This window comes from Oncorhynchus mykiss, chromosome 9 (assembly GCF_013265735.2).
Source record: "Oncorhynchus mykiss isolate Arlee chromosome 9, USDA_OmykA_1.1, whole genome shotgun sequence".
Taxonomy (NCBI): Eukaryota; Metazoa; Chordata; class Actinopteri; order Salmoniformes; family Salmonidae; genus Oncorhynchus; species Oncorhynchus mykiss.
The window spans coordinates 17,197,233-17,223,264 of record NC_048573.1 but is presented as its reverse complement, the minus strand read 5'-3'; the positions used below and the strand labels follow the sequence as shown (position 1 = coordinate 17,223,264).

General features: G+C 43.2%; 1 protein-coding gene across 1 annotated transcript; it reads right to left on the bottom strand.

Annotated features, from left to right (window-relative positions):
* Nucleotides 1-864: 864 nt before the first annotated feature.
* On the bottom strand, nucleotides 865-20,648 carry LOC118966008 (potential E3 ubiquitin-protein ligase ariadne-2-like). Its single transcript, XM_036987482.1, has 4 exons — nucleotides 20,454-20,648; nucleotides 19,471-19,571; nucleotides 2,279-2,446; nucleotides 865-2,122 (listed from the first exon to the last, which is right to left on the bottom strand). The coding sequence occupies exons 1-4, from the start codon at nucleotides 20,563-20,565 to the stop codon at nucleotides 1,670-1,672; spliced, it is 834 nt and encodes a 277-aa protein (XP_036843377.1). The 5' UTR covers nucleotides 20,566-20,648; the 3' UTR covers nucleotides 865-1,669.
* Nucleotides 20,649-26,032: the final 5,384 nt, after the last annotated feature.

Below are 26,032 nucleotides of genomic sequence, written 5' to 3'. Positions count from 1 at the left end.
AAAACATGTTTTCACTTTGTCATTATAGGGTATTGTGTGTGGATGGGTGAGAATTTTAAAAGAATCCTTTCTGAATTCAGTCTGTAACAAAAAGTGGTAAAATAAATCAAGGGGTATGAATACTTTCTGAAGGCACGACAAATTGGATATTGTTTCATCATGTCAAATCAATTCAAATTTTATTAGTCACATGCGCTGAATACAACAGGTGTAGACATTACAGGGAAATGCTTACTTACGAGCCCCAAACCAACAATGCTGTTTCAGAAAAGTATGGATAAGAATAAGAGATTAAAGTAACAAGTAATTCAATAGCAGCAGTAAAATAACAATAGCGAGACTATATACAGGGGGGTACCGATACAGATTCCATATGCGGGGGCACCAGTTAGTTTAGGTAGTATGTACATGTAGGTAGAGTTATTAAAGTGACTATGCATAGATGACAACAGAGAGTAGCAGTGGTGTAAAGAGGGGGTGGGGGGGGGGGCACTGAAAATAGTCTGGGTAGCCATTTGACTAGATGTTCAGGAGTCTTATGGCTTGGGGGTAGAAGCTGTTTAGAAGACTCTTAGACCTAGACTTGGCACTCTGGTACCACTTGCCGTGCGGTAGCAGAGAGAACAGTTTATGACTAGGGTGGCTGGAGTCTTTGACAATTTCAGGGCCTTCCTCTGACACCGCCTGGTATAGAGGTCCTGGATGGCAGGAAGCTTGGCCCCAGTGAAGTACTGGGCCGTTCGCACTACCCTCTGTATTGCCTTGTGGTCGGAGGCTGAGCAGTTGCCGTACCAGGCAGTGATGCAACCAGTCTCTATGGTGCAGCTGTAGAACGTTTTGAGGATCTGAGGACCCACCCAAATCTTTTCAGTCTCCTATGGGGGAATAGGTTTTGTCGTGCCCTCTTCACAATTGTCTTGGTGTGCTTGGACCATGTTAGTTTGTTGGTGATGTGGACACCAAGGATCATGTGATCTTGTTTGGCTGGTTTATGTAAAAGTGTTGAGTCATGCAAAGCGCTATACAAATTAAATGTGTTATTATTACTATCATTTCTGTTAATACTATCATTATTATCATTATTATATAACTCTTATTAAATATGTGTATTTGTTTGATGATTCATTGTTCTTGTACCCAGTGGGAAATCATTGATAAAGGAAACAATATCACAATACTGGTAGCATATTTAGAAGAGGACCCCTTGAACAATACCTAGGGTTAGGGTTGACAATAACATGATTATAGAAATATTATCAGAAATGTATGTCTCATACAACAACCGCATTCATAAAACTTTTTCTAAAACATCCAGGTTATTTTAAGGGGGCAAACATTTCTGTTGACCATTGATTACATTTTTGAAATTATTATTATTTCTATTTGCGTTTTTCTTTTTGTTTCAGGCACAGATAAAACAACAGAAATAGATCAGATAATAATCAGTAGTATATGGATTGTTAATCATGAAACATTATAGAATCTAATACATTATTACACATTCTTGCACATATTGACTTTATACACAATTTGAGTAAGGTACCAAGACATTTTCAATAATATTTTTGTGTTAATACATGCCAATTTCTGTGCTATTATGCCTGTTCTGCATCAGTGTAAGTAATTCAAGTGCCCGTAGGAAGGAAAGTGGTACACCTGGATAAAATCTTTATTTATCACTCCATGAGGGTATAGAAGTCTGCCTGGGGGCCACACCAGCAGAGCAGCCTATGAAATATTTGCTGGTCTTCAAGCACTCACTTGTGAGCTTAAGGCAAACAAAACAGAACTCTTTATTGCAATTCTTGCATTCTATATTTTTACAGCCAGTCTTATCGTGTTCTAACAATACACCACAGGTGGGACAGGCACGTGTGGATGGGCAGCCGGTGACCCCCTGGACATCAGCAAATGTGACAGTAGGGCAGGTCTTCAGCAGTTCCAGATCAGTCATGCAGTCATCGTTGTCACAGTGGTCAGAACTCTGTTGTGAACCTTTCCACTGCTGCAGGCACAGCCAGCAGAACTCGTACAGCTGGCCTTTTTCTGCTGAGCACACTGTGCAGTGGACTCTCAGGTTGGAGAGGTCAGTCCTTGCAACATATGAGTTGCAGCCTGGACACTTGTTTGAGGTGGGGTGTGTAGGATAATAAGTACAAATGAATACTAAATAGGCTTGATTCTGTCCTGCAACATTGCATACTCACAGTTCTTTGAAAAGTGATAGTTTGAATGACTGGATAGTTGAATGCATAAAACAATTTCAGAAAATACTGACCGATTTGTAAGAGTTCTGGGCTGAAACCAAGTCAGCCATTGTCTCCTCAAATTTCTTCATCTCCTCAGGAGTCAGAAGAGCCAGTTTACGCACTTCTGTGTAAGACCACTCGGCACCACACATTTCACCATCTTCACGTGATGCAGGGCAAATGAATGTGCACTTTTTCTGGAATTACAAAATACAGTTTGTGGTCAGCGGTGAGAAATACAAAATACTCAAATTCAAATAGCTTTGTTCTTGATCTTGACGGCAAGTTATAAGCTTCAGAAATTCAGAACAATTGAGTATTCTGAAAAGGTTAATGGTTGATTTTAAATAAATGTTTGTACTGTCACAAGGCAGTGCATAGACCTTTGGTGGGGCAGACGCTAAATGTACCCCCCCCCCAAATACAAATTCATTCACACTTTTAAACTGATCCTGTTGCTAAATGTTCCATTATTAGGTCATACTTTTCTGCAAAAACACAGTCACCCATCACACATTGTAGGCTAAGCAAGCTAGAACCAAAGATTGAAAGGAATTAATTAAGTATGTTTGCTGGAACCACTACTGTAGAGTGCTATTACCACGTTCACAAGCTAATCGGAATTAGGAAACACTGAAATATCGGACTTGCAAACTGGATGAAAAAAGCATGTGTATAACTACAACCAGTTAACAATTTGTAGATTTCAGTTTCTTAGTTCCGACTATGTAATCTGATCATCGCTTATGTAGGCTAGATGAATCCGCTAGTTAGCTAGGCTATGCTGTCAAAACAAGCTAACTAGTTATAGGCTACTTGATTTGAATTTGTTCTGCTACTGACAAACAGTCAAACAGCAGTTGCCCTCTTCTCTGTCCCTGACCACGAGACAACTTCAAAGTAACCTACTACAGGCAGTATTAATTTCAAACTCACCCCTGGTGTGTAGCTTGTGCATGCAACAAGTGCAGCAACGCACTGCCGCACTCATTTTTTAAACTTGACCTTTGTTTAACTAGGCAAGTCAGTTAAGAACAAATTCTTATTTTCAATGACAGCCTAGGAACAGTGGGTTAACTGCCTTGTCCAGGGGCAGAACGACAGATTTTTACCTTGTCAGGTCGGGGATTCTGTCACGAGTCCGACCGAGGGTGGCTCCCCTTCCCGGTCGGGTGGCGCTCGGCGGTCGTTGTCGCCGGCCTATTAGCTGCCACTGATTGTCTTTCCTCCCCCTCCTTGCATGTTTATTGTTAGCACCTGTTAGTGAATCATTAGTTGGGCTTTCTTTGTGCAGGATTAATTATTGTGACCTTCGGTTATGTAGTAGAGGAACGTGTTTGTTCCTGTTCGTGTATTCTGCTGTACCATTTTCGTCCCCCGTGTTTGGGGCATTTTGGTTTTGAGCACCCAGTGTTGCGTTAGTGCATTAAAGAGCACAGTATTGCACTCTCTGTTTCCTGCGTCTGACTCCACACCCACGACACCCGAATGCCGCCATCCATCCATGGTTTCCGGTTAAGGTATATTTTAATAGTCACAGTTGGTACAACATCTCCAATGCACTTCTTTATAAACTCACTCACCGCGTCAGCGTATAGGTCGATGTTGTTCTCAGAGGCTGACCGGAACATATTCCAGTCTGCGTGATCAAAACAATCTCGAAGCGTGGCTTCTGATTGGTCAGATCAGGGTTGAATGGATCTCGTCACTGGTACATCCTGTTTGCGTTTCTGCCAATTAGATGGTAAGAGCAAGATGACGTTGTGGTCGGATTTGCCGAAGGGAGGGCGGGGGAGGGCTTTGTATGCATCGCGGAAGTTAGAGTAGCAGTGGTCGAGTGTATTGGCCCTGTAGGTAGTGCAATCAATATGCTGATAGAGTTAAGGTAGCCTTGTTCTCAAATTTGCTTTGTTAAAATCCCGAGCTACAATAAATGCAACCTCAGGATATATGGTTTCTAGTTTACATAGATTCCAGCGAAGTTCCTTGAGGGCCGTCTTTTTGTCTGCTTGAGGGGGAATGTACACAGCTGTGACTATAGCTGACTAGAATTCTCTTGGTATTTGATTGTAAGGAATTCTAGGTCGGGTGACCAGAAAGACTTGAGTTCCTGTATGTTGTTATGATTACACCATGAGTTGTTAATCATGAATCATACACCGCTGCCCTTCCTCTTCCCAGAGAGGTGTTTATCTCTGTTGGCGCGATGCATGGAGAAGCCCTGCATTGGCTTGGCTGTGTACGTAGGGTCGTTGTCCTGTTGGAAGGTGAACCTTCGCCCCAGTCGGAGATCTTGAGCGGTCTGGAGCAGGTTTTCATCAAGGATCTCTCTGTACTTTGCTCCATTCATCTTTCCCTTGATCCTGACTAGTCTCCCAGTCCATGTTGCTGAAAAACATCCCCATAGCATGATGCTGTCACCACCATTCTTCACCGTAGGGACGGTGCCAGGTTTCCTCCAGATGTGACGCTTGGCATTCAGGCCAAAGAGTTCAATCTTGTTTTCATCAGACCAGAGAATCCTGTTTTTCATTGTCAGACTGTCCCTTAGATTTCTTTTGTAAACTCCAAGCGGGCTGTCATGTACCTTTTACTGAGGAGTGGCTTCCGTCGGGTTCTTGGTCACCTCCCTGACCAAGGCCTTTCTCCCCCGATTGCTCAGTTTGGCCGGGCAGCCAGCTCTAGGAAGAGTCTTGGTGGTTCCAAACTTCTTCCATTTAAGAATTATGGAGGCCCCTGTGTTCTTGGGGACCTTCAATGCTGCAAAAATGTTTGGTACCCTTCCCCAGATCTGTCCATCGACACAATCCTGTCTCTGAGCTCTACTGACAATTCCGTCGACCACACAGCTTGGATTTTACTCTGACATTCACTGTCATGTGTGGGTCCTTATACAGACAGGTGTGTGCTTTTCCAATCAATTAAATTTACCACAGGTGGACTCCAATCAAGTTGTAGAAATATCTCAAGGATGATCAATGGAAACGGTATGCACCTGAACTCCATTTCGAGTCTCATAGGAAAGTGTCTGAATACTTATGTAAATAAGTAATCTGTTTTTATTTGTAAGACATTTCTAAAAACCTGTTTCGCTTTGTCATTAAGGGGTGTCACGAGGTGCCCTTTTTGATGAGGATCATAGTCCCCTCTCTCTCTCCCAAAACAGGTTTATGACGGTCATAAATACCTAAAACTCTTTACCCCACTCGACCAAAATGAAGGTTGAGAATCCATTTGTTACCAATGAGAACGACTTTGCAGTACGGTAACGTCAAAGGGTTGAATAATGTAACAATATTTCTCTATTCCAACCATTTTAAATTGTTTGTGGGTATTTAAAGAACAATCCTGTCGAATTTGTTAATAATTTGTGATGTAACTAAAGACCTTAGGACAACATAACTGTATATCTTAATGTAAAAATGTGCTAGTTGTCAGAGTCACATCCAAATGTGGGGGAAAATCTAGGATTAAATATGAAACTATTTGTGAGAAGATGTAATGTGATGTTAACCAAGTCCGTGAGCACAGACACAACGAAGGCGTCATGGACCGAACCTTTTCCCAGAAGTGTATACATTTATATTAACCTGTTGAGTGTAGGGGGCAGTATTTTGATGTTTGGATGAAATGAAACTGCCTATTTCTCAGGCCCAGAATCTAGAATATGCATATAATTGTCAGATTAGGATAGAAAACACTCTAAAGTTTACAAAACTGTCCAAATATTGTCTGTGAGTATAACAGAACTGATTTTGCAGGCGAAAACCTGAGGAAAATCCAACCTGGAAGTGCTGTTTTTCCTGAAAGCTCTCTGTTCCATTGCCTGCCTTCGCTCCATTTAAAGGGATATCAACCAGATTCATTTTCCTAAGGCTTCCACATGTTGTGACCAGTCTTTAGACATAGTTTCAGGCTTTTATTTTGAAAAATGAGCGAGAAAGCACATCGCGTCATTGGATGGCTGGGTGCCAGCAGTGTTTGCATGCACAACAGCTTGGAACAGACATTTTCTCTCTCTCTCCTATTGAAGAAGCTACAGTCCCGGTTGAAATATTATCGATTATATATGGTAAAAACAACCTGAGGATTGATTATGAAAAACGTTTGACATGTTTCTACGAACTTTACGGATACTATTTGGAATTTTCGTCTGCCCGTTCGTGACCACTCGAGCCTGTGGATTTTTGAACATAACGCGCCAACCAAATGGAGGCATTTTGGATATAAAAATAATCTTTATGGAACAAAATGAACATTTATTGTGTAACTGGGAGTCTCGTGAGTGCAAACATCTGAAGATCATCATAGGTAAGCGATTCATTTTATTGCTTTTCTGACTTTCGTGACCAATCTACTTGGCTGCTAGCTGTTTGTAATGTTTGCTGAGAGAGATGTCCTTACATAAACACTTGGTATGCTTTCGCCGAAAAGCTGTTTTGAAATCTGACACGCCAGGTGGATTAACAACAAGCTAAACTGTGTTTTGCACTTGTGATTTCATGAAAATTAAATATTTTTAGTAATTTAATTAGAATTTGGTACTATGCAATTCAGCAGATGTTGAGAAATGATCCCGCTAACGGGATGGGTGGATCAAGAAGTTAACCTGTTGCGACGAGCAATCCCGTATCCGGGAGCGTAATTATAGCCTCAAGCTCATTAGCATAACGCAACGTTAACTATTCATGAAAATCGCAAATGAAATGAAATAAATATATTGGCTCACAAGCTTAGCCTTTTGTTAACAACACTGTCATCTCAGATTTAAAAAAAATGCTTTTCAACCATAGCTACACAAGCATTTGTGTAAGAGTATTGATAGCTAGCATAGCATTAAGCCTAGCATTCAGCAGGCAACATTTTCACAAAAACAAGAAAAGCATTAAAATAAAATAATTTACCTTTGAAGAACTTCGGATGTTTTCAATGAGGAGACTCTCAGTTAGATAGCAAATGTTCAGTTTTTCCAAAAATATTATTTGTGTAGGAGAAATCGCTCCGTTTTGTTCATCAGGTTTGGCTAAGAAAAAAACCTGAAAATTCAGTCATTACAACGGCAAACTTTTTTCCAAATTAACTCCAGAATATCGACAGAAACATGGCAAACGTTGTTTAGAATCAAACCTCAAGGTGTTTTTCACATATCTATTCGATGATAAATCACTCGTGGCAGTTTGGTTTCTCCTCTGAACAAAATGGAAAAATGCACGCACCTGGAGATTACGCAATAGTTTCGACGGAGGACACCGAGCGGACACCTGGTAAATGTAGTCTCTTATGGTCAATTTTCCAATGATATGCCTACAAATACGTCACAATGCTGCAGACACCTTGGGGAAACGACAGAAAGTGTAGGCTCATTCCTTGCGCATTCACAGCCATATAAGGAGACATTGGAACACAGCACATTCAAACTCTGGCTCACTTCCTGTATGAAATTTCATCTTGCTTTCGCCTGTAGCATTAGTTCTGTGGCACTCACAGACAATATCTTTGCAGTTTTGGAAACGTCAGAGTGTTTTCTTTCCAAAGCTGTCAATTATATGCATAGTCGAGCATCTTTTCGTGACAAAATATCTTGTTTAAAACGGGAACGTTTTTCATCCAAGATGGCGTAGCAGTAGGACGTATTGTCGTGTTGTGTCCCTTGTATATATCGTTTGTTTTCGTTTTTTTTTTCTTCACATATCTTTCAAACTTTTTGCTGAACCTCAACTTCTTCTAAATACTCTCCTGCAACCCGCCTCACCCAACGTAGCTATTTTTCCTAAAGTATTTATATTTACTTCGGACCTTGGAACCCCTCAACTGAAGCTAGCCAACGAACTACCAGCTTCAGCAAAACATTGCTAGCGGTCTTCAGCTAACCGGTCATCAGCTAACCTTTAGCTCGGAAAGCTCTCGCCAGTTCGAACAACGCGACTCTAACCAGAGCATAACGGACCTATTTATTATTTTATTTTATTTTTCATCCCCGGATTCCCATCGCAAACGGAACATTTTGAGCTCCTGGGCTACAATATCCAGACCCACGACCGGTCCATCGATGTCACTGCATGAAGAGGAATAAACAGATACCCCCCATCGCGACGTCCCCAAAGGCTAACTCTCTAGCCCTTGCTATCTCCTTGCTTGCAAATTCGGCCTGCTAACTGCTAGCTTGTTTAGCCCGGTCCGCTAACTGCTACCGTGTTTAGCACCGTCTACTAACTGTTAGCTTGTTAGCACAGGCCTGCTAACCGTCTGAATCGCCGCGTCCCAAACACTCACTGAACCCATATTTACTTTCTATCCCTTTTCGATTTTTTATTTGTTTATACCTTCCGGTAACCTGCCTCACCCAATGTGATACGGAACCGCTATTATCTTTACATTTCTAGAACACACTCAAGAACCTCCAGAAGCTAACCAGCTAACTGGCTACAAGCTATTTGGTCATTGTTAGTTTTCTAACCTGGATAACACTCGCCAGTCCAGCTTCCCTGCCCCATCCACCGCTGCCCCTTGGACACTGATCACTTGGCTACATAGCTGATGCATGCTGGACTGTCCATTAATCACGGTAATCCATTCTGCTTGTTTATGTTTTATCTGTCGGCCCCAGCCGCACTTAGGCTCTGTGTGTAGTTAATCCGACCCTCTCTGCCTAATCAATCGCCATTCTACCTGCTGTTGTTGTGCTAGCTGATTAGCTGTTGTCTCACCTACTGTTTTAGCTAGCTCTCCCAATTCAACACCTGTGATTACTGTATGCCTCGCTGTATGTCTTTCTCAAATGTCAATATGCCTTGTATACTGTTGTGCAGGTTAGTTATCATTGTTTTAGTTTACAATGGAGCCCCTAGTTCCACTCTTTATACCCCTGTTACCTCCTTTGTCCCACCCCCCACACATGCGGTGACCTCACCCATTACAACCAGCATGTCCAGAGATACAACCTCTCTCATCATCACCCAGTGCCTGGGCTTACCTCCGCTGTACCCGCACCCCACCATACCCCTGTTTGCGCATTATGCCCTGAATATATTCTACCATGCCCAGAAACCTGCTCCTCTTATTCTCTGTCCCCAACGCCCTAGGCGACCAGTTTTGATAGCCTTCAGCCGCACCCTCATACTACTCCTTCTCTGTTCCGCGGGTGATGTGGAGGTAAACCCAGGCCCTGCATGTCCCCAGGCACCCTCATTTGTTGACTTCTGTGATCGAAAAAGCCTTGGTTTCATGCATGTCAACATCAGAAGCCTCCTCCCTAAGTTTGTCTTACTCACTGCTCTAGCACACTCTGCTAACCCTGATGTCCTTGCCGTGTCTGAATCCTGGCTCAGGAAGGCCACCAAAAATTCTGAGATTTCCATACCCAACTATAACATCTTCCGTCAAGATAGAACTGCCAAAGGAGCAGGAGTTGCAGTCTACTGCAGAGATAGCCTGCAAAGTAATGTCATACTTTCCAGGTCCATACCCAAACAGTTCGAACTACTAATTTTGAAAATTACTCTCTCCAGAAATAAGTCTCTCACTGTTGCCGCCTGCTACCGACCCCCCTCAGCTCCCAGCTGTGCCCTGGACACCATTTGTGAATTGATCGCCCCCCATCTAGCTTCAGAGTTTGTTCTGTTAGGTGACCTAAACTGGGATATGCTTAACACCCCGGCAGTCCTACAATCTAAGCTAGATGCCCTCAATCTCACTCAAATCATCAAGGAACCCACCAGGTACAACCCTAACTCTGTAAACAAGGGCACCCTCATTGACGTCATCCTGACCAACTGGCCCTCCAAATACACCTCCGCTGTCTTCAACCAGGATCTCAGCGATCACTGCCTCATTGCCTGTATCCGCTATGGAGCCGCAGTCAAACGACCACCCCTCATCACTGTCAAACGCTCCCTAAAACACTTCTGTGAGCAGGCCTTTCTAATCGACCTGGCCCGGGTATCCTGGAAGGACATTGACCTCATCCCGTCAGTTGAGGATGCCTGGTCTTTCTTTAAAAGTAACTTCCTCACCATTTTAGATAAGCATGCTCCGTTCAAAAAATGCAGAACTAAGAACAGATATAGCCCCTGGTTCACTCCAGACCTGACTGCCCTCGACCAGCACAAAAACATCCTGTGGCGGACTGCACTAACATCGAACAGTCCCCGCGATATGCAACTGTTCAGGGAAGTCAGGAACCAATACACACAGTCAGTCAGGAAAGCTAAAGCCAACTTCTTCAGGCAGAAGTTTGCATCCTGTAGCTCCAACTCCAAAAAGTTCTGGGACACTGTGAAGTCCATGGAGAACAAGAGCACCTCCTCCCAGCTGCCCACTGCACTGAGGCTAGGTAACACGGTCACCACCGATAAATCCATGATTATCGAAAACTTCAACAAGCATTTCTCAACGGCTGGCCATGCCTTCCGCCTGGCTACTCCAACCTCGTCCAACAGCCCCCCCCCCCCCCCGCAGCTACTCGCCCAAGCCTCTCCAGGTTCTCCTTTACCCAAATCCAGATAGCAGATGTTCTGAAAGAGCTGCAAAACCTGGACCCGTACAAATCAGCTGGGCTTGACAATCTGGACCCTCTATTCCTGAAACTATCCGCCGCCATTGTCGCAACCCCTATTACCAGCCTGTTCAACCTCTCTTTCATATCGTCTGAGATCCCCAAGGATTGGAAAGCTGCCGCAGTCATCCCCCTCTTCAAAGGGGGCGACACCCTGGACCCAAACTGTTACAGACCAATATCCATCCTGCCCTGCCTATCTAAGGTCTTCGAAAGCCAAGTCAACAAACAGATCACTGACCATCTTGAATCCCACCGTACCTTCTCCGCTGTGCAATCTGGTTTCCGAGCCGGTCACGGGTGTACCACAGCCACGCTCAAGGTACTAAAGATATCATAACCGCCATCGATAAAAGACAGTACTGTGCAGCCATCTTCATAGACCTTGCCAAGGCTTTCGACTCTGTCAATCACCGTATTCTTATCGGCAGACTCAGTAGCCTCGGTTTTTCGGATGACTGCCTTGCCTGGTTCACCAATTACTTTGCAGACAGAGTTCAGTGTGTCAAATCGGAGGGCATGCTGTCCGGTCCTCTGGCAGTCTCTATGGGGGTGCCACAGGGTTCAATTCTCGGGCCGACTCTTTTCTCTGTATATATCAATGATGTTTCTCATGCTGCGGGCGATTCCCTGATCCACCTCTACGCAGACGACACCATTCTATATACTTCCGGCCCGTCCTTGGACACTGTGCTATCTAACCTCCAAACGAGCTTCAATGCCATACAGCACTCCTTCCGTGGCCTCCAACTGCTCTTAAACGCTAGTAAAACCAAATGCATGCTTTTCAACCGTTCGCTGCCTGCACCCGCACGCCTGACCAGCATCACCACCCTGGATGGTTCCGACCTTGAATATGTGGACATCTATAAGTACCTAGGTGTCTGGCTAGACTCTAAACTCTCCTTCCAGACCCATATCAAACATCTCCAATCGAAAATCAAATCAAGAGTCGGCTTTCTATTCCGCAACAAAGCCTCCTTCACTCACGCCGCCAAACTTACCCTAGTAAAACTGACTATCCTACCGATCCTCGACTTCGGCGATGTCATCTACAAAATTGCTTCCAACACTCTACTCAGCAAACTGGATGCAGTTTATCACAGTGCCATCCGTTTTGTCACTAAAGCACCTTATACCACCCACCACTGCGACTTGTATGCTCTAGTCGGCTGGCCCTCGCTACATATTCGTCGCCAGACCCACTGGCTCCAGGTCATCTACAAGTCCATGCTAGGTAAAGCTCCGCCTTATCTCAGTTCACTGGTCACGATGGCAACACCCACCCGTAACACGCGCTCCAGCAGGTGTATCTCACTGATCATCCCTAAAGCCAACACCTCATTTGGCCGCCTTTCGTTCCAGTTCTCTGCTGCCTGTGACTGGAACAAATTGCAAAAATCGCTGAAGTTGGAGACTTTTATCTCCCTCACCAACTTCAAACATCTGCTATCTGAGCAGCTAACCGATCGCTGCAGCTGTACATAGTCTATTGGTAAATAGCCCACCCATTTTCACCTACCTCATCCCCATACTGTTTTTATTTATTTATTTTTCTGCTCTTTTGCACACCAATATCTCTATCTCTACCTTTACATAACCATCTGATCTTTTATCACTCCAGTGTTAATCTGCATAATTGTAATTATTTGCCTACCTTCTCATGCCTTTTGCACACAATGTATATATAGACTCCCCTTTTTTCTACTGTGTTATTGACTTGTTAATTGTTTACTCCATGTGTAACTCTGTGTTGTCTGTTCACACTGCTATGCCTTATCTTGGCCAGGTCGCAGTTGCAAATGAGAACTTGTTCTCAACTAGCCTACCTGGTTAAATAAAGGTGAAATAAAAAAAAAAATAAAAAAATAATCCAAAAATGAAATACTGCCCCCAGAGGTTCAAGAGGTTAAGTCAAAGAACGTAAGGACTAGGAGTCCCCACGTTGAAATGGCTACAACTCTATTACCAAAGGACAAGACCAGACAGTGTGGCGCATTGGCAACATGGCTGGAAATGGTTAAACTCTGAGACTATCGATCACTACAGAATAAGTGTGAAATTCTAGGCCGTCAAACAACCGGCCTGCAGCTGGAAATGTTCTTGAGAATGGATCTTTCCGAGTACCATTGTTCTTAGAGTTGGTTTGTTAGAATAGATGGTTCCGCGGTTGTCGGTATTCTCAGAGAATACCGACAACCGCGGAACCATCTATTCTAACAGACCAACTCTAAGAACAATGGTACTCGGAAAGATCCATTCTCAAGAACATTTCTCCCAGCAACGACCATTGGTACACCTGATGTAACCATTATAAACACAACCAGAGATTTTCTGTCGACTGACTCCCCAGCAGATGGACCTGCGATTTCAAAATAGAGACAACAAGACATACGGGCGTAAATATGTACATTGCAATTATTTTCAAATGAGCGGCCGTTCATGTGCTAAGTATTAGCATTTCAATTAGTATAATTATTAACTGTGTATTGTGGATCCATTCTGTCTTTCCTGCTCTTTACCTGTCACCACCCCTTTCCATTGTCTGCCAAGCCATCAGATTGGTTTAGCCCACTAGGGACTTTTTATTGCATTGTGTTAGTAACCAATAACTATACTCTTTGTTATGTATTTCTGTGATTATTTAGTTAGTTAGTAAATGAATAATTAAGCCATTTTAATTAAATGTTATGACGTTCAGAATGAGACAGACAGAGGTAATAATCATTAATAGAAGACTGTAATCGATAAGATATGAAAATATCTGAAGAGTTATATTCGGGAAATAATAACTCTGTAAACATTTTCCCGTGGTGCCCTGACTTCCTCGTTGAATGTTTACATGATTAGTTTAATCCCGTAATAATCAAACCTAGAGAACTGATTTGATATAAATAAGTCTTAACATTGTCACGTTCTGACCTTTATTTCCTTTGTTTTGTCTTTATTTAGTATGATCAGGGCGTGAGTTGGGGTGGACAGTCTATGTTTGATTTTCTATGTTTGGTTTCTGTTTCGGCCTATGGTTCTCAATCAGAGGCAGGTGTCGTTAGTTGTCTCTGATTAAGAATCATACTTAGGTAGCCTGGGTTTCACTGTTGGTTTGTAGGTATTTGTTTTCCGAGTCAGTGTTTGTCACCACACAGAACTGTTTCGTTGATGCACGTTATTTTTGTTTTGTTCGAGTGTTCAGTTGTTTTCGTAATAAATAATTATGGACACTTACCACGCTGCGTTTTGGTCCGATCCCTGTTACTCCTCTTCAGACGAAGAGGAGATCTGCCGTTACAAACATTTAATGATATTCCAGTCACGACAGGGGTATTGTGTGTAAATTTGAGGAAAAAATATATTTAATACATTTTAGAGTAACATAACAAAATGTGGAAAAAGTCAAGGGCCTGTATACTTTCTGAACGCACTGTATGCATAGGCCTATATGTGTGCCCAAGCCTTGAAAAAAAAAACGATTAAAATAATGATTGTGCTCTTCTTTATACAATGCATATTACGCAATGCAGAAAAGCATTAAAAAAAAACTGATTTAATATGTCTTTAATTGGTCTAGCCTAAATTCAAAAATTAAACAAATTCTAGTAATCACCTTTGAGTGTGGTCTGTATGCTTACTGGATGGACTGGTTATCTTATGCTACACTGAAGTTTCTATTCATGAGTCTGGGAGACGATGCTGTTGGTTCATTGATTTTGCATGGCGGGTTTCAGAGTTCATCTATAATAGTGAATTTGAAAATGGGCCATTCTAAATCGAAACTAATTTAACATATTAGTAAAGACAATATTACATTGAGAGTAGTCTGATGATCACTTGAGGAGAGAACAGTGTGTGCAGCCTGAGGCAAGCTTTAAAGAAAAATCAATAGCCTACAGTCACATCATGCAGCCCATATATGTTTTGATTTCTAAGACATTCGAAGGTTTGTATCATTCCCAACGAAAGTTGCCAAATAACCTCTAAATCTAGGGTAGCCTATGGGACATGTTTCAAGTGATCACTTTTACGCTTGTGGGTTCAATCCCCTCGGGGGCCCAGTACAAAAACGTTTGCACTCATTACTGTAAATTGCTCTGGATAAGAGCGTCTGGGAAAATAATGAAAAGACCATTTTGGTTCTCACATAGAAATAAGTTGCATTTGCAAAGTATTTCAACAAACTGGAAAACATACGGTACCAGTCAAACGTTTGGACACATCTACTCATTCAAGGGTTTTTCTTAATTTTGTCTATAGTAGTGAAGACATGGAATCATGTAGTAACCAAAAAAGTGTTAAACAAATCAAAATATATTTTATATTTGAGATTCTTCAAAGTAGCTACCCTTTCACTTCATGACAGCTTTGCACACTCTTGGCATTCTCTCAACCAGCTTCATGAGGTAGTCACCTGGAATGATTCTCGGCAGGTTGCCTAGTGGTTAGAGTGTTGGGCCAGTAACCGAAAGGTTGCTAGATCGAATCCCCGAGCTGACAAGGTAAAAATCTGTTGTTCTGCCCCTGAACAAGACAGTTCAGTTCACTGTACCTAGGCCGTCATTGTAAATAAGAATTTGTTCTTAACGGACTTGCCTAGTTAAATTAAAAACAATATTTAAAAAATAGCAGGTGTGCCTTGTTCAAAGTTAATTTGTGGAATTTCTTTCCTTCTTAATGTGTTTAAGCCAATCAGTTGTATTGTGACAAGGTAGGGGTGGTACAGAAGACAGCCTTTTTTTGCAAAAGACCAAGTCCATATTATGGCAAGAACAGCTCAAATAAGCAAAGAAAAAGGACAGTCCATAATTACTTTAAGACACGAAGAGTCCAGCTGTAGGCCTGTTGTAAGGCAGGTCCTCAGCAGACATCACCGGTAAGAACATTGCCTATGGGCACATACCCACCGTCGCTGGACCAGACAGGACTGGCAAAAAGTGCTCTTCTCTGACGAGTTGTGGTTTTGTCTCACCAGGGGTGATGGTCGGATTTGTGTTTATCGTTGCGGTGAGGGTGAGGGTGAGGGCTAGGGCCATTCCCCCCAGAAATGTCCGGGAACTTGCAGGTGCCTTGGTAGAAGAGTGGGGTAACATCTCACAGCAAGAGCTGGCAAATCTGGTGCAGTCCATGAGGAGGAGATGGACTGCAGTACTTAATGCAGCTGGTGGCCACACCAGATACTGACTGTTACTTTTGATCAAGGACACATTATTCCATTTCTGTTCGTCACATGTCTGTGGAACTTGTTCAGTTTATGTCTCAGTTGTTGAATCTTGTTATGTTCATACAAATATTTCCAGATGTTAAGTTTGCTGAAAATAAACGCAGTTGACAATGAGAGGACATTTCTTTATTTGTTGGAGTGTCAGTGCAGTGTATGTGGGTAGAGTCCAGTGAGTGACTATCTATGCATAGATAGGGGGGGGGGGGGGGGGGTGTCAATGTAAATAGTCCGGGTGGCCATTTGATTAATTTTTCAGCAGTCTTATGGCTTCGGGGTAGAAAGCTGACTAGCAAGACTTGGCGCTCCAATACTATTCAATGTGCGGTAGCAGAGAGTACAGTCTGTGACTTGGGTGACTGGAGTCTTTGACAATTTTTAGGGCTTTCTTCTGACACGGCTTAGTATATAAGTCCTGAATGGCAGGAAGCTTGGCCCTAGTGATGTACTGGGCTGTACGCACTACCCTCTGTAGTGCCTTACGGTCAGATGCCGAGCAGTTGTGAAACCAGGCGGCGATGCAAAGGGTCAGGATGCTCTCAGTGGTGCAGCTGTAGAACTTTTTGAGGATCTGGGGACCCATGCCACATTGTCTCCTGGGGGGAAAGGTGTTGTAGTGCCCTCTTCATGATTGTCTTTGTGTGTTTGGACCATGATAGTTTGTTGGTGATGTTGACACCAAGGAAACTTTCGACCCGCTCCACTAAAGCCCCGTCGATGGGCCTGTTCGGTCCTCCTTTTCCTGTAGTCCACGATCAGATCCTTTGTCTTGCTCACATTGAGGGAGAGGTTGTTATCCTGGCACCACACTGCCAGGTCTCTGACCTCCTCTCTATAGGCTGTCTCATCATTGTCGGTAATGAGGCCTACCACTGTTGTGTCGTCAGAAAACGTAATGATGGTGTTGGAGTCGTGTTTGGTCACACATTTGTGGGTGAACACGGAGTACAGGCGGGGACTAAGCACGCACCCCTGAGGGGCCCCAGTGTTGAGGATCAGTATGGCAGATGTGTTGTTGCTTACCCTTACCACCACGGCGGACCGTCAGGAAGTCCAGGATCCAGTTGCAGAGGGCAGTGCTTAGTCCTAGGGTCCGCGCATGCTTTGAGTACACGTCCTGGTAATCCGTCAGGCCCTTCAGCTTTGTGAATGCTGACCTGTTTAAATGTCTTGCTCACATCGGCTACAGAGAGCGTTATCACACAGTCGTCCGGAACAGCTGGTGTTCTCATGCATGCTTCAGTGTTGCTTGCCTTGAAGCGAGCACAAAAGGCATTTAGCTCATCTGGTAGGCTCGTGCTACCGGGCAGCTCACGGCTGGGTTTCCCTTTGTAGTCTGTAATAGTTTTCATGCCATGCCACATCGGACGAAAATCAGAGTAGGAGTCAATCTTAATCCTGTATTGACACTTTGCCTGTTTGATGGTTCGTCTGAAGGCGTAGCGGGATTTCTTATAAGCATCCGGATTAGTGTCCCGATGCTTGAAAGCGGCAGCTCAATGTGGATGCTGCCTGTAATCCATGGTTTCTGGTTGGGGATATGTACGTACGGTCACTGTTGGGACGATGTCGTTGATACATTTATTGATGAAGCCGATGACTGAGGTGGTATACTCCTCAATACTATTGGATAAATCCCGGAACGTATTCCAGTACTGTAGCGTAGCGTCCGCGTCATCTGACCATTTCCGTATAGAGTGAGTCACTGGCACTTCCTGCTTTAGTTTTTGCTTGTAAGCAGGAATCAGGAGGATAGCATTATGGTCAGATTTGCCAAATGGGGATGAGGGAGAGCTTTGCATGCATCACTGTGTGTGGAGATTTTCCCCCTTTGGTTACACATGTGACATGCTGGTGGAAATGATGTAAAACTGATTTCAGTTTGCCTGCATTAAAGTCCCCGGCCACTAGGAGCACCGATTCTGGATGAGCATTTTCTTGTTTGCTTATGGCCTTATACAGCTGGTTGAGTGCAGTCTTAGAGCCAGCATTGGTTTGTGGTCGTAAATAGACAGCTATGAATAATATAGATGGGAACTATCTTGGTAGATAGTGTGGTGTACAGCTGATCATAAGGTACTCTACCTCAAGTGAGCAAAACCTCAATACTTCTATCTACCAAGCGGTATGATGAAACTGGCTCTCATGAGGTCCACCACAGGAAAGGAAGACCCAGAGTTACCTCTGCTGCAGTCTAAGTTCATTAGACTTAACTGCACCTCAGATTGCAGCCCAAATAAATTATTCACAGAGCTCAAGTAACAGACGTCTCAACTTTGACTGTTCAGAGGAGACTGCGTGAATCAGGCCTTCATGGTCGAATTGCTGAAAAGAAACCACTACTCAAGGACACCAATAAGAAGGAGAATTGCTTGGGCCAAGAAACACGAGCAATGGACATTAGACCGGTGGAAATCTGTCCTTTGGTCTGATGAGTCCAAATTTGAGGTATTTGGTTCCAACCGCCGTTTCTTTATGAGCTGTAATGTAGGTGAACGGATGATCTCCGCATGTATGGTTCCCACCGTGAAGCATGGAGGAGGAGGTGTGATGGTGTAGGGGTGCTTTGCTGGTGACATGGTCTTTGATTTATTTAGAATTCAATGCACACTTAACCATTAAGGGTACCACAGCATTCTGCAGCAATACAACAGGACAATGACCCAAAACACACCTCCAGGCTGTGTAAGGGCTATTTGACCAAGGAGAGTGGTGGAGTGCCTCATCATCTGACCTGGCCTACACAATCACCTGAGATCAACCCAATTGAGATGGTTTGGGATGAGTTGGACCGCAGAGTGAAGGAAATGCAGCCAGCAAGTGCTCAGCAAATGTGGCTACTCCTTCAAGACTGTTGGAAAAGCATTCCTCATGAAGCTGGTTGAGAGAATGCCAAGAGTATGCAAAGCTGTCATCAAGGCAAAGGGTGGCTACTTTGAAGAATCTAAAATATATTTTGATTTGTTTATCACATTTTTGGTTACTACATGATTCCATGTGTGTTATTTCATAGTTTTGATATCTTCACTATTATTCTACAATGTAGAAAAGTAATAATAAAGAAAAACCCTTGAATGAGTAGGTGTCCAAACTTTTGACTGTATATCAAGTATTTTTATTTTAAATTGTTGGTGTTGAGCTGGAGTATGGCGACTGCTATACTCAATTGATGTCCCTAGGCGAAAGGGGCAGGTGCTCCAGCATCCCCAGTGCTCTATCTGTGCACATGCCTGTACTGTCATACAATAATGGCTGAAGACAGATAGTGCGCTGAAGACAACTGGGGGAAAAAACTGGGAAAATAATGACCAGTGATTTTGAGGTCAGAAAGTCAGAGTTCGAAAAAGAGGCCCAAGTTCCCAGCTTGGAATTCCGAGTTGGATGACCTTTCAAAACGAATTTTCCCAGTCGGAGCTTGTTTTCTTCCAGAGTTCCTAGCTGCATAAGTAGCCTACCTTGTCGAGTAGGCTTAGGCACCATCCGGTCAATGACTCTGGGGTGACAGCGTGACCACAGGACATCTCTGCCCTCAGAGACTCATATATAACCCCGCCAACTGAAACACAGCACAAACAATACGTTTCTCTTTTGAATTTTACCTACTGGTATTCCCTTTAAATTAGCATTTTCTGTAATGGAGGTCACAGATGCTCATATCTAAGGTTATAACCTAGGAAAAATGATTTACTAAAGTTATACGATTAATCATTTTGCTTACAATGTCATTTCCTTTCATTTAAATCGTCAATTGTCACTTTGAATTTAGACACACCAAATGTCCAATCAAATCCTAAAATTGTATGACATACGAAATGGGTACGAATAGCTAATAATTATTTTAAATATAGACCCCTCCCCCAATAACAGTTTTCCGCTGGGGGGAATGCTCAATCTTTGTAATGAGGGATTTTCAAAGCGTTAACACCTACGACAAACTTAAAGACATATTATATTTGTAGAATCAGCATAATATTGTAATACCCCTAATTGATTGAATTGACATATACAAGGTATGAAATACTTGTTTACTTTCTAGCATTAAAAATAATAGATAAATACCATAAAACTCTACTGAGTCACTGCTGGGACAGGCTAATTTGCTTACCCATCAGAACATTAAATGCTGCAGTATAAATTGTCTATAATATTTTGTCATTGATAAGCCGTTCAATATGAACAAAAACATTTGTAGTTATTTGTCATTTTAAATGGTTTTTCATGGTTGCAAAGGCGAGTGACGCAAATGCCACAGCAATTGAAGAACGACCCATATGCAACATGTATCTGATATGTAAACCTATAAGCTTCTATTAAATTTTTAAAGTAAACTCTTTAGTTCTTGCCACAGTTGTCATTAGGGTAACATAGCATGCAGAACAAATTATTAGCTTAATTTACTCTTCAATTGTCTAACGTCTTAAACTAATGAAAATCTTACTAATGTCATCATCTCTGTTCACAAACTTGAGCGTCTTGTCTCCGGGGTCATAACATTTCTCTTTCTCCTGCTTCTCTTTCTTCTGGCATTGGGTTGTTTTGCTGTTCCCCATCTTGTCTTTCAACTGCTGCTATCACTATGCCGTGAAGTGAGTTATGAATCTGACTTAGCAAGTGAGCCAAGTCTGCTCGCTCGCTATTTCTTACAGCTGCTTTCAGCTTTCACTTTTTCTTTCCATGTCAGTGTTTAAAATAGGACACCAGACTGAAATTGACCTCCAGGGGCAGACTGGGACCAGAAATTGCCTTGGCATTTCTGGCCCATTTTTTACCTTGAGGCTCTTCTCTGTCCAGGCACCCCAATGGTGAAACTAGGACAGTGGAGTCCTACCTGAAACCTTACCTCTTCGAAGAATATCTTAAAATAAGCCCACAGAACTCCCTCTCCCACCCCCTTGTTTTTCAGTTTGTCATTTTCTTAACCCATATAGTGACTAAAGAGTATCATGCTAGCTAGTCTTTGATGTTACAGGAGGAATGACAGTAACGCAATGCAAACTGATGACCTGGAATAAAATAAACATTTAACCACAGGCCATTGTCTCATCTAGTTCATATTGCTTTTATACTGTCAGCAAAATATCAAAAAGTTACTGAATGTTTGAAAATTATAGATGACATCATTAGAATGCCTTAATTGACTTGATGGATCAGCTTCTCACATAAGCTTACAGGTTAAAAATATATGTCTTTATGATTCTGTGTTTGAAATTCACTGCACGACTGATAGGAATTTTATGAATAATGACTAAACAATGTCTACATTTAAATAGAACTATAACTAATTCAACTCTACCCTGTTTTACAATATCTGATTAATAATGTTAGTTCATAAGAGATTATGTAGCATGAACAAGGAGTAATTAAACATAATAAACACCAATGTGTTGTGTGTGTCTTAAGTAAGCAAAGAGGGTCATTAACCTATGTTTGAACCCACTCAGCTATAACTCTGTGGCGGTTAAATAAGACAGCGAGAGCCTCTCCAGGTTTTCCGTATCTGGAACTGTCTGTTAAGCAATGATAGATAAGGGTGAGACTTCAGAAGTTAATCTTGATATAGTGTGTGTGTGTCAGGAGTGTGCGCTAGTGGGTTGGAATAAACTTTTGAAGCTGCTTTGTCTTGGTCGAGAGGAGGAGATTCATTCTATAACCAATGACGTCATATTTTATATATAAACTGTTGTTTCTGGTTCTATGGCAGCGCGCTCCGAGAATAAATACTATTATTTAATTTTGATAAGACTATTCCTGTCTATTGTATGCAAATAAGGATCTTACACATTTTTAGAAACAGAGTGATTTTATTTGAATTGGTTAATGAACACATATAGGAATTATGAAATTCCCGTGACAACGACTGAGGGACCTTAAAGATGTGTGGGGTGCAGATATGTTCTTCAGGCCAAATGTGGTGCAGAACATACCAAACTAACATTTCTCTCCTTTCTCTCTCCTCCAACAGCTCCATCACCTCCCCAACGGCACAGGTGGCACCGGACTGAAGTCACGCTCTTCAGGGCGAGTGCGGGGAGCCGGCATAGAATGTACTGGACTGGGGAGGCGTACTGGAGGCCTGGTGCGTGGAGCCGACACAGGTGGCACCGGACCGAAGTCACGCTCTTCAGGGCGAGTGCGGGGAACCGGTACAGAATGTACTGGACTGGGGAGGCGTACTGGAGGCCTGGTGCGTGGAGCCGACACAGGTGGCACCGGACCGAAGTCACGCTCTTCAGGGCGAGTGCGGGGAACCGGTACAGAATGTACTGGACTGGGGAGGCGTACTGGAGGCCTGGTGCGTGGAGCCGACACAGGTGGCACCGGACCGAAGTCACGCTCTTCAGGGCGAGTGCGGGGAACTGGCACAGAATGTACTGGACTGGGGAGGCGTACTGGAGGCCTGGTGCGTGGAGCCGACACAGGTGGCACCGGACTGAAGACATGCTCTTCAGCACGCCTGCTCTGCAGCATGCTCCTTGCCAACACCTCTCTCCGGTATCCCTCTTCCGGTATCCCCATGGAAGGACCCCGGCGTCGTCGCTGTCCTTCCATCTTCCTTGGCGATTCACTCCAAGGAAGGGTCTCGCATCCTCCTAGGATTTCCTCCCATGTCCAAAAGTCCTTTATCTTCATAACACGCTGCTTGGTCCTGCGTTGGTGGGATATTATAAAGAGTGAACCAAGGCACAGTGTGCGTAAAGCTCCGTATCCTTTATCTCAAAGTGAAACTACAAAAACCAACAAACATACAACGAACGTGAAGTACAGTGCGCACACAGACGCTAACTGAAACAATATCCCACAAAGCAGGTGGGAACAAATTACAACTTAAGTATGATCCCCAAATAGAGACAACGATAAACAGCTGCCTCTAATTGGGAACCATTCTCACCAACAAACATAGAAATACAAAATACTAGATAACCCCCCTAGTCACGCCCTGACCTAAAACACAATAGAGAACCCAGAGGGTTACTATTTTCTACAGTGTGGAATAATAGTGAAGACATTAAAACTATGAAATAACACACATGGAATCATGTAGTAACCAAGAAACTATTCATCAAATCAATTTATAATTTTTATTTGAGATTCTTCAAAGTAGCCACCCTTTGCCTTGATGACAGCTTTGCACGCTCTTGGCATTCTCTCAACCAGATTCATGAGGAATGCTTTTCTAACAGTCTTGAAGGAGTTCCCACATGTGCTGAGCACTTGTTGGCTGCTTTTCCTTCACTCTGCAGTCCAACTCATCACAAACCATCTCAACTGGGTTGAGTTAAGGTGATTTTGGAGGCCTGGTCATCTGATGCAGCACTCCATCACTCTCCTTGGTCAAATAGTCCTTACACAGCCTGAAGGTGTGTTTTGGATCATTGTCCTGTTGAAAAACAAATGATAGTCCAACTAAGCGCAAACCAGATTTGGACCAAAGGACAGATTTCCACCCGTCTAATGTCCATTGCTCATGTTTCTTGGCCCAAGCATGTCTCTTCTTCTTATTGGTGTCCTTTAGTAGTGGTTTCTTTGCAGCAATTCATCCATGATGGCTTGATTCACGTATTCATCGACCTGGCCACGGCTTTCGACTATCAATCACCACATTCTTATTGGCAGACTCAAAAGCCTTGGTTTCTCAAATGATTGCCTCGCCTGGTTTACCAACTACTTCTCGGATAGAGTTCAGTGTGTCAAATCGGAGGGCCTGTTGTCCGGACCTCTGGCAGTCTCTATGGAGGTGCCACAGGGTTCAATCCTCGGGCAGACTCTCTTCTCTGTATACATCAATGATGTCGCTCTTGCTGCTGGTGATTCTCTGATCCACCTCTATGCAGATGACACCATTCTGTATACTCTGGCCCCTCTTTGGACACTGTGTTAACTAACCTCCAGATGAGCTTCAATGCCATACAACTCTCCTTCCGTGGCCTCCAACTGCTCTTAAATGCAAGTAAAACTAAATGCATGCTATTCAACCGATCACTGCCAGCACCTGCTCGCCCATCCAGCATCACTACTCTGGACGGCTCTGACTTAGAATACGTGGACAACTACAAATACCTAGGTATTTAGGTATCACATTTAGCATCTCCAATCCAAAATTAAATCTAGAATTGACTTCCTATATCGCAACAAAGCATCCTTCACTCATGCTGCCAAACATACCCTCGTAAAACTGACCATCCTACCGATCCTCGACTTTGGTGATGTCATCTATAAAATAGCCTCCAACACTCTACTCAACAAACTGGATGCAGTCTATCACAGTGCCATCCGTTTTGTCACTAAAGCCCCATACACTACCCACCATTGCGACCTGTACACTCTCATTGGTTGGCCCTTGCTTCATACTCGTCGCCAAACCCACTGGCTACAAGTTATCTATAAGTCTCTGCTAGGTAAAGCCCCGCCTTATCTCAGCTCACTGGTCACCATAGCAGCACCCACTTGTAGCACGCGCTCCAGTAGGTATATCTCACTGGTCAACCCCAAAGCCAATTCCTCCTTTGGTCGTCTTTCCTTCCAGTTCTCTGCTGCCAATGACTGGAACGAACTGCAAAAATCTCTGAAGCTGGAAACGCTTATCTCCCTCACTAGCTTTAAGCACCAGCTGTCAGAGCAGCTCACAGATTACTGCACCTGTACATAGCCTATCTATAATTTAGCCCAAACAACTACCTCTTCCCCTACTGTATTTATTTATTTATTTTGCTCCTTTGCACCCTATTATTTCTAATTCTACTTTGCACATTCTTCCACTGCAAATCTACAATTCCAGTGTTTTACTTGCTATATTGTATTTACCTCGCCACCATGGCCTTTTTTTGCATTTACCTCCCTTATCTCACCTCATTTGCTCAGATTGTATATAGACATATTTTTCTACTGTATTATTGACTGTATGTTTTGTTTATTCCATGTGTAACTCTGTGTTGTTGTATGTGTCAAATTGCTATGCTTTATGTTGGCCATGTCGCAGTTGCAAATGAGAACTTGTTCTCAACTAGCCTACCTACCTAAATAAAGGTGAAATAAATGTTTTTTTTTTTCATTCACACAGTCTCCTCTGAACAGTTGATATTGAGATGTTTCTGTTACTTGAACTCTGTGAAGCATTTATTTGGGCTGCTGTCACGACTCTTACCGAAGGTGGCTCCCCTTCCTGTTCGGTTGGCGCTCGTTGGTCGTCGTCACCGGCCTACTAGCTGCCACTGATCCTTTTCCCCCTTTCTGTTGATTGGTTTCACCTGTTTTGTGTTTAGGCTGATTAGTCGGGCTATAATTACCAGGAGGCCCGCCTGCTCTTTGTGCGGGATTGTTTTGTGTGAACGAATGAGGTTTACGTGTTTCCCATTTCATGGGGTTTTGCTGGACTGTTTAAGTCCCTGTGTTTGGGGCATTTGTTTTGTTGTGCGCCCTGTGTTTTGTGGGGTGGCTTGTGTTCGCCGTTAGTGCATTAAAAAGCACTCCCCTGAACTCTGCTTCCTGCGCCTGACTTCACACCCACTACACCCAGATCGTTACAGCTGCATTCTGAGGTGAGGTCAATTCTAATGAATGTATCTTCTTTAGCAGAGGTAACTCTGGGTCTTCCTTTCCTGTGGCGGTCCTCATGAGAGCCAGTTTCATCATAGCGCTTGATGGTTTTTGAGACTGTACTTGAAAAAATGTTCAAAGTTCTTTACAATTTCCGGATTGACTGACCTTCACGTCTTAAAGTAATGATGGACTGTCAATTCTCTTTGCTTATTTGAGCTATTCTTGCCATAACATGGACTTGGTATTTAAATAGGACTGTTCTGTATACCACCCCTACCTTGTCACAACACAACTGACTGACTCAAATGTGTTAAGAAGGAAAGAAATTCCACAAATTAACAAGGCACAATTGAAATGTACTCAAGGTGACCATGTAGCTGGTTGAGAGAATGCCAAGAGTGTGCAAAGCGGCCATCAAGGCAAAGGGTGGCTACTTTGAAGAATATCATATATAAAATATATTTTGATTTAAAACGTTTT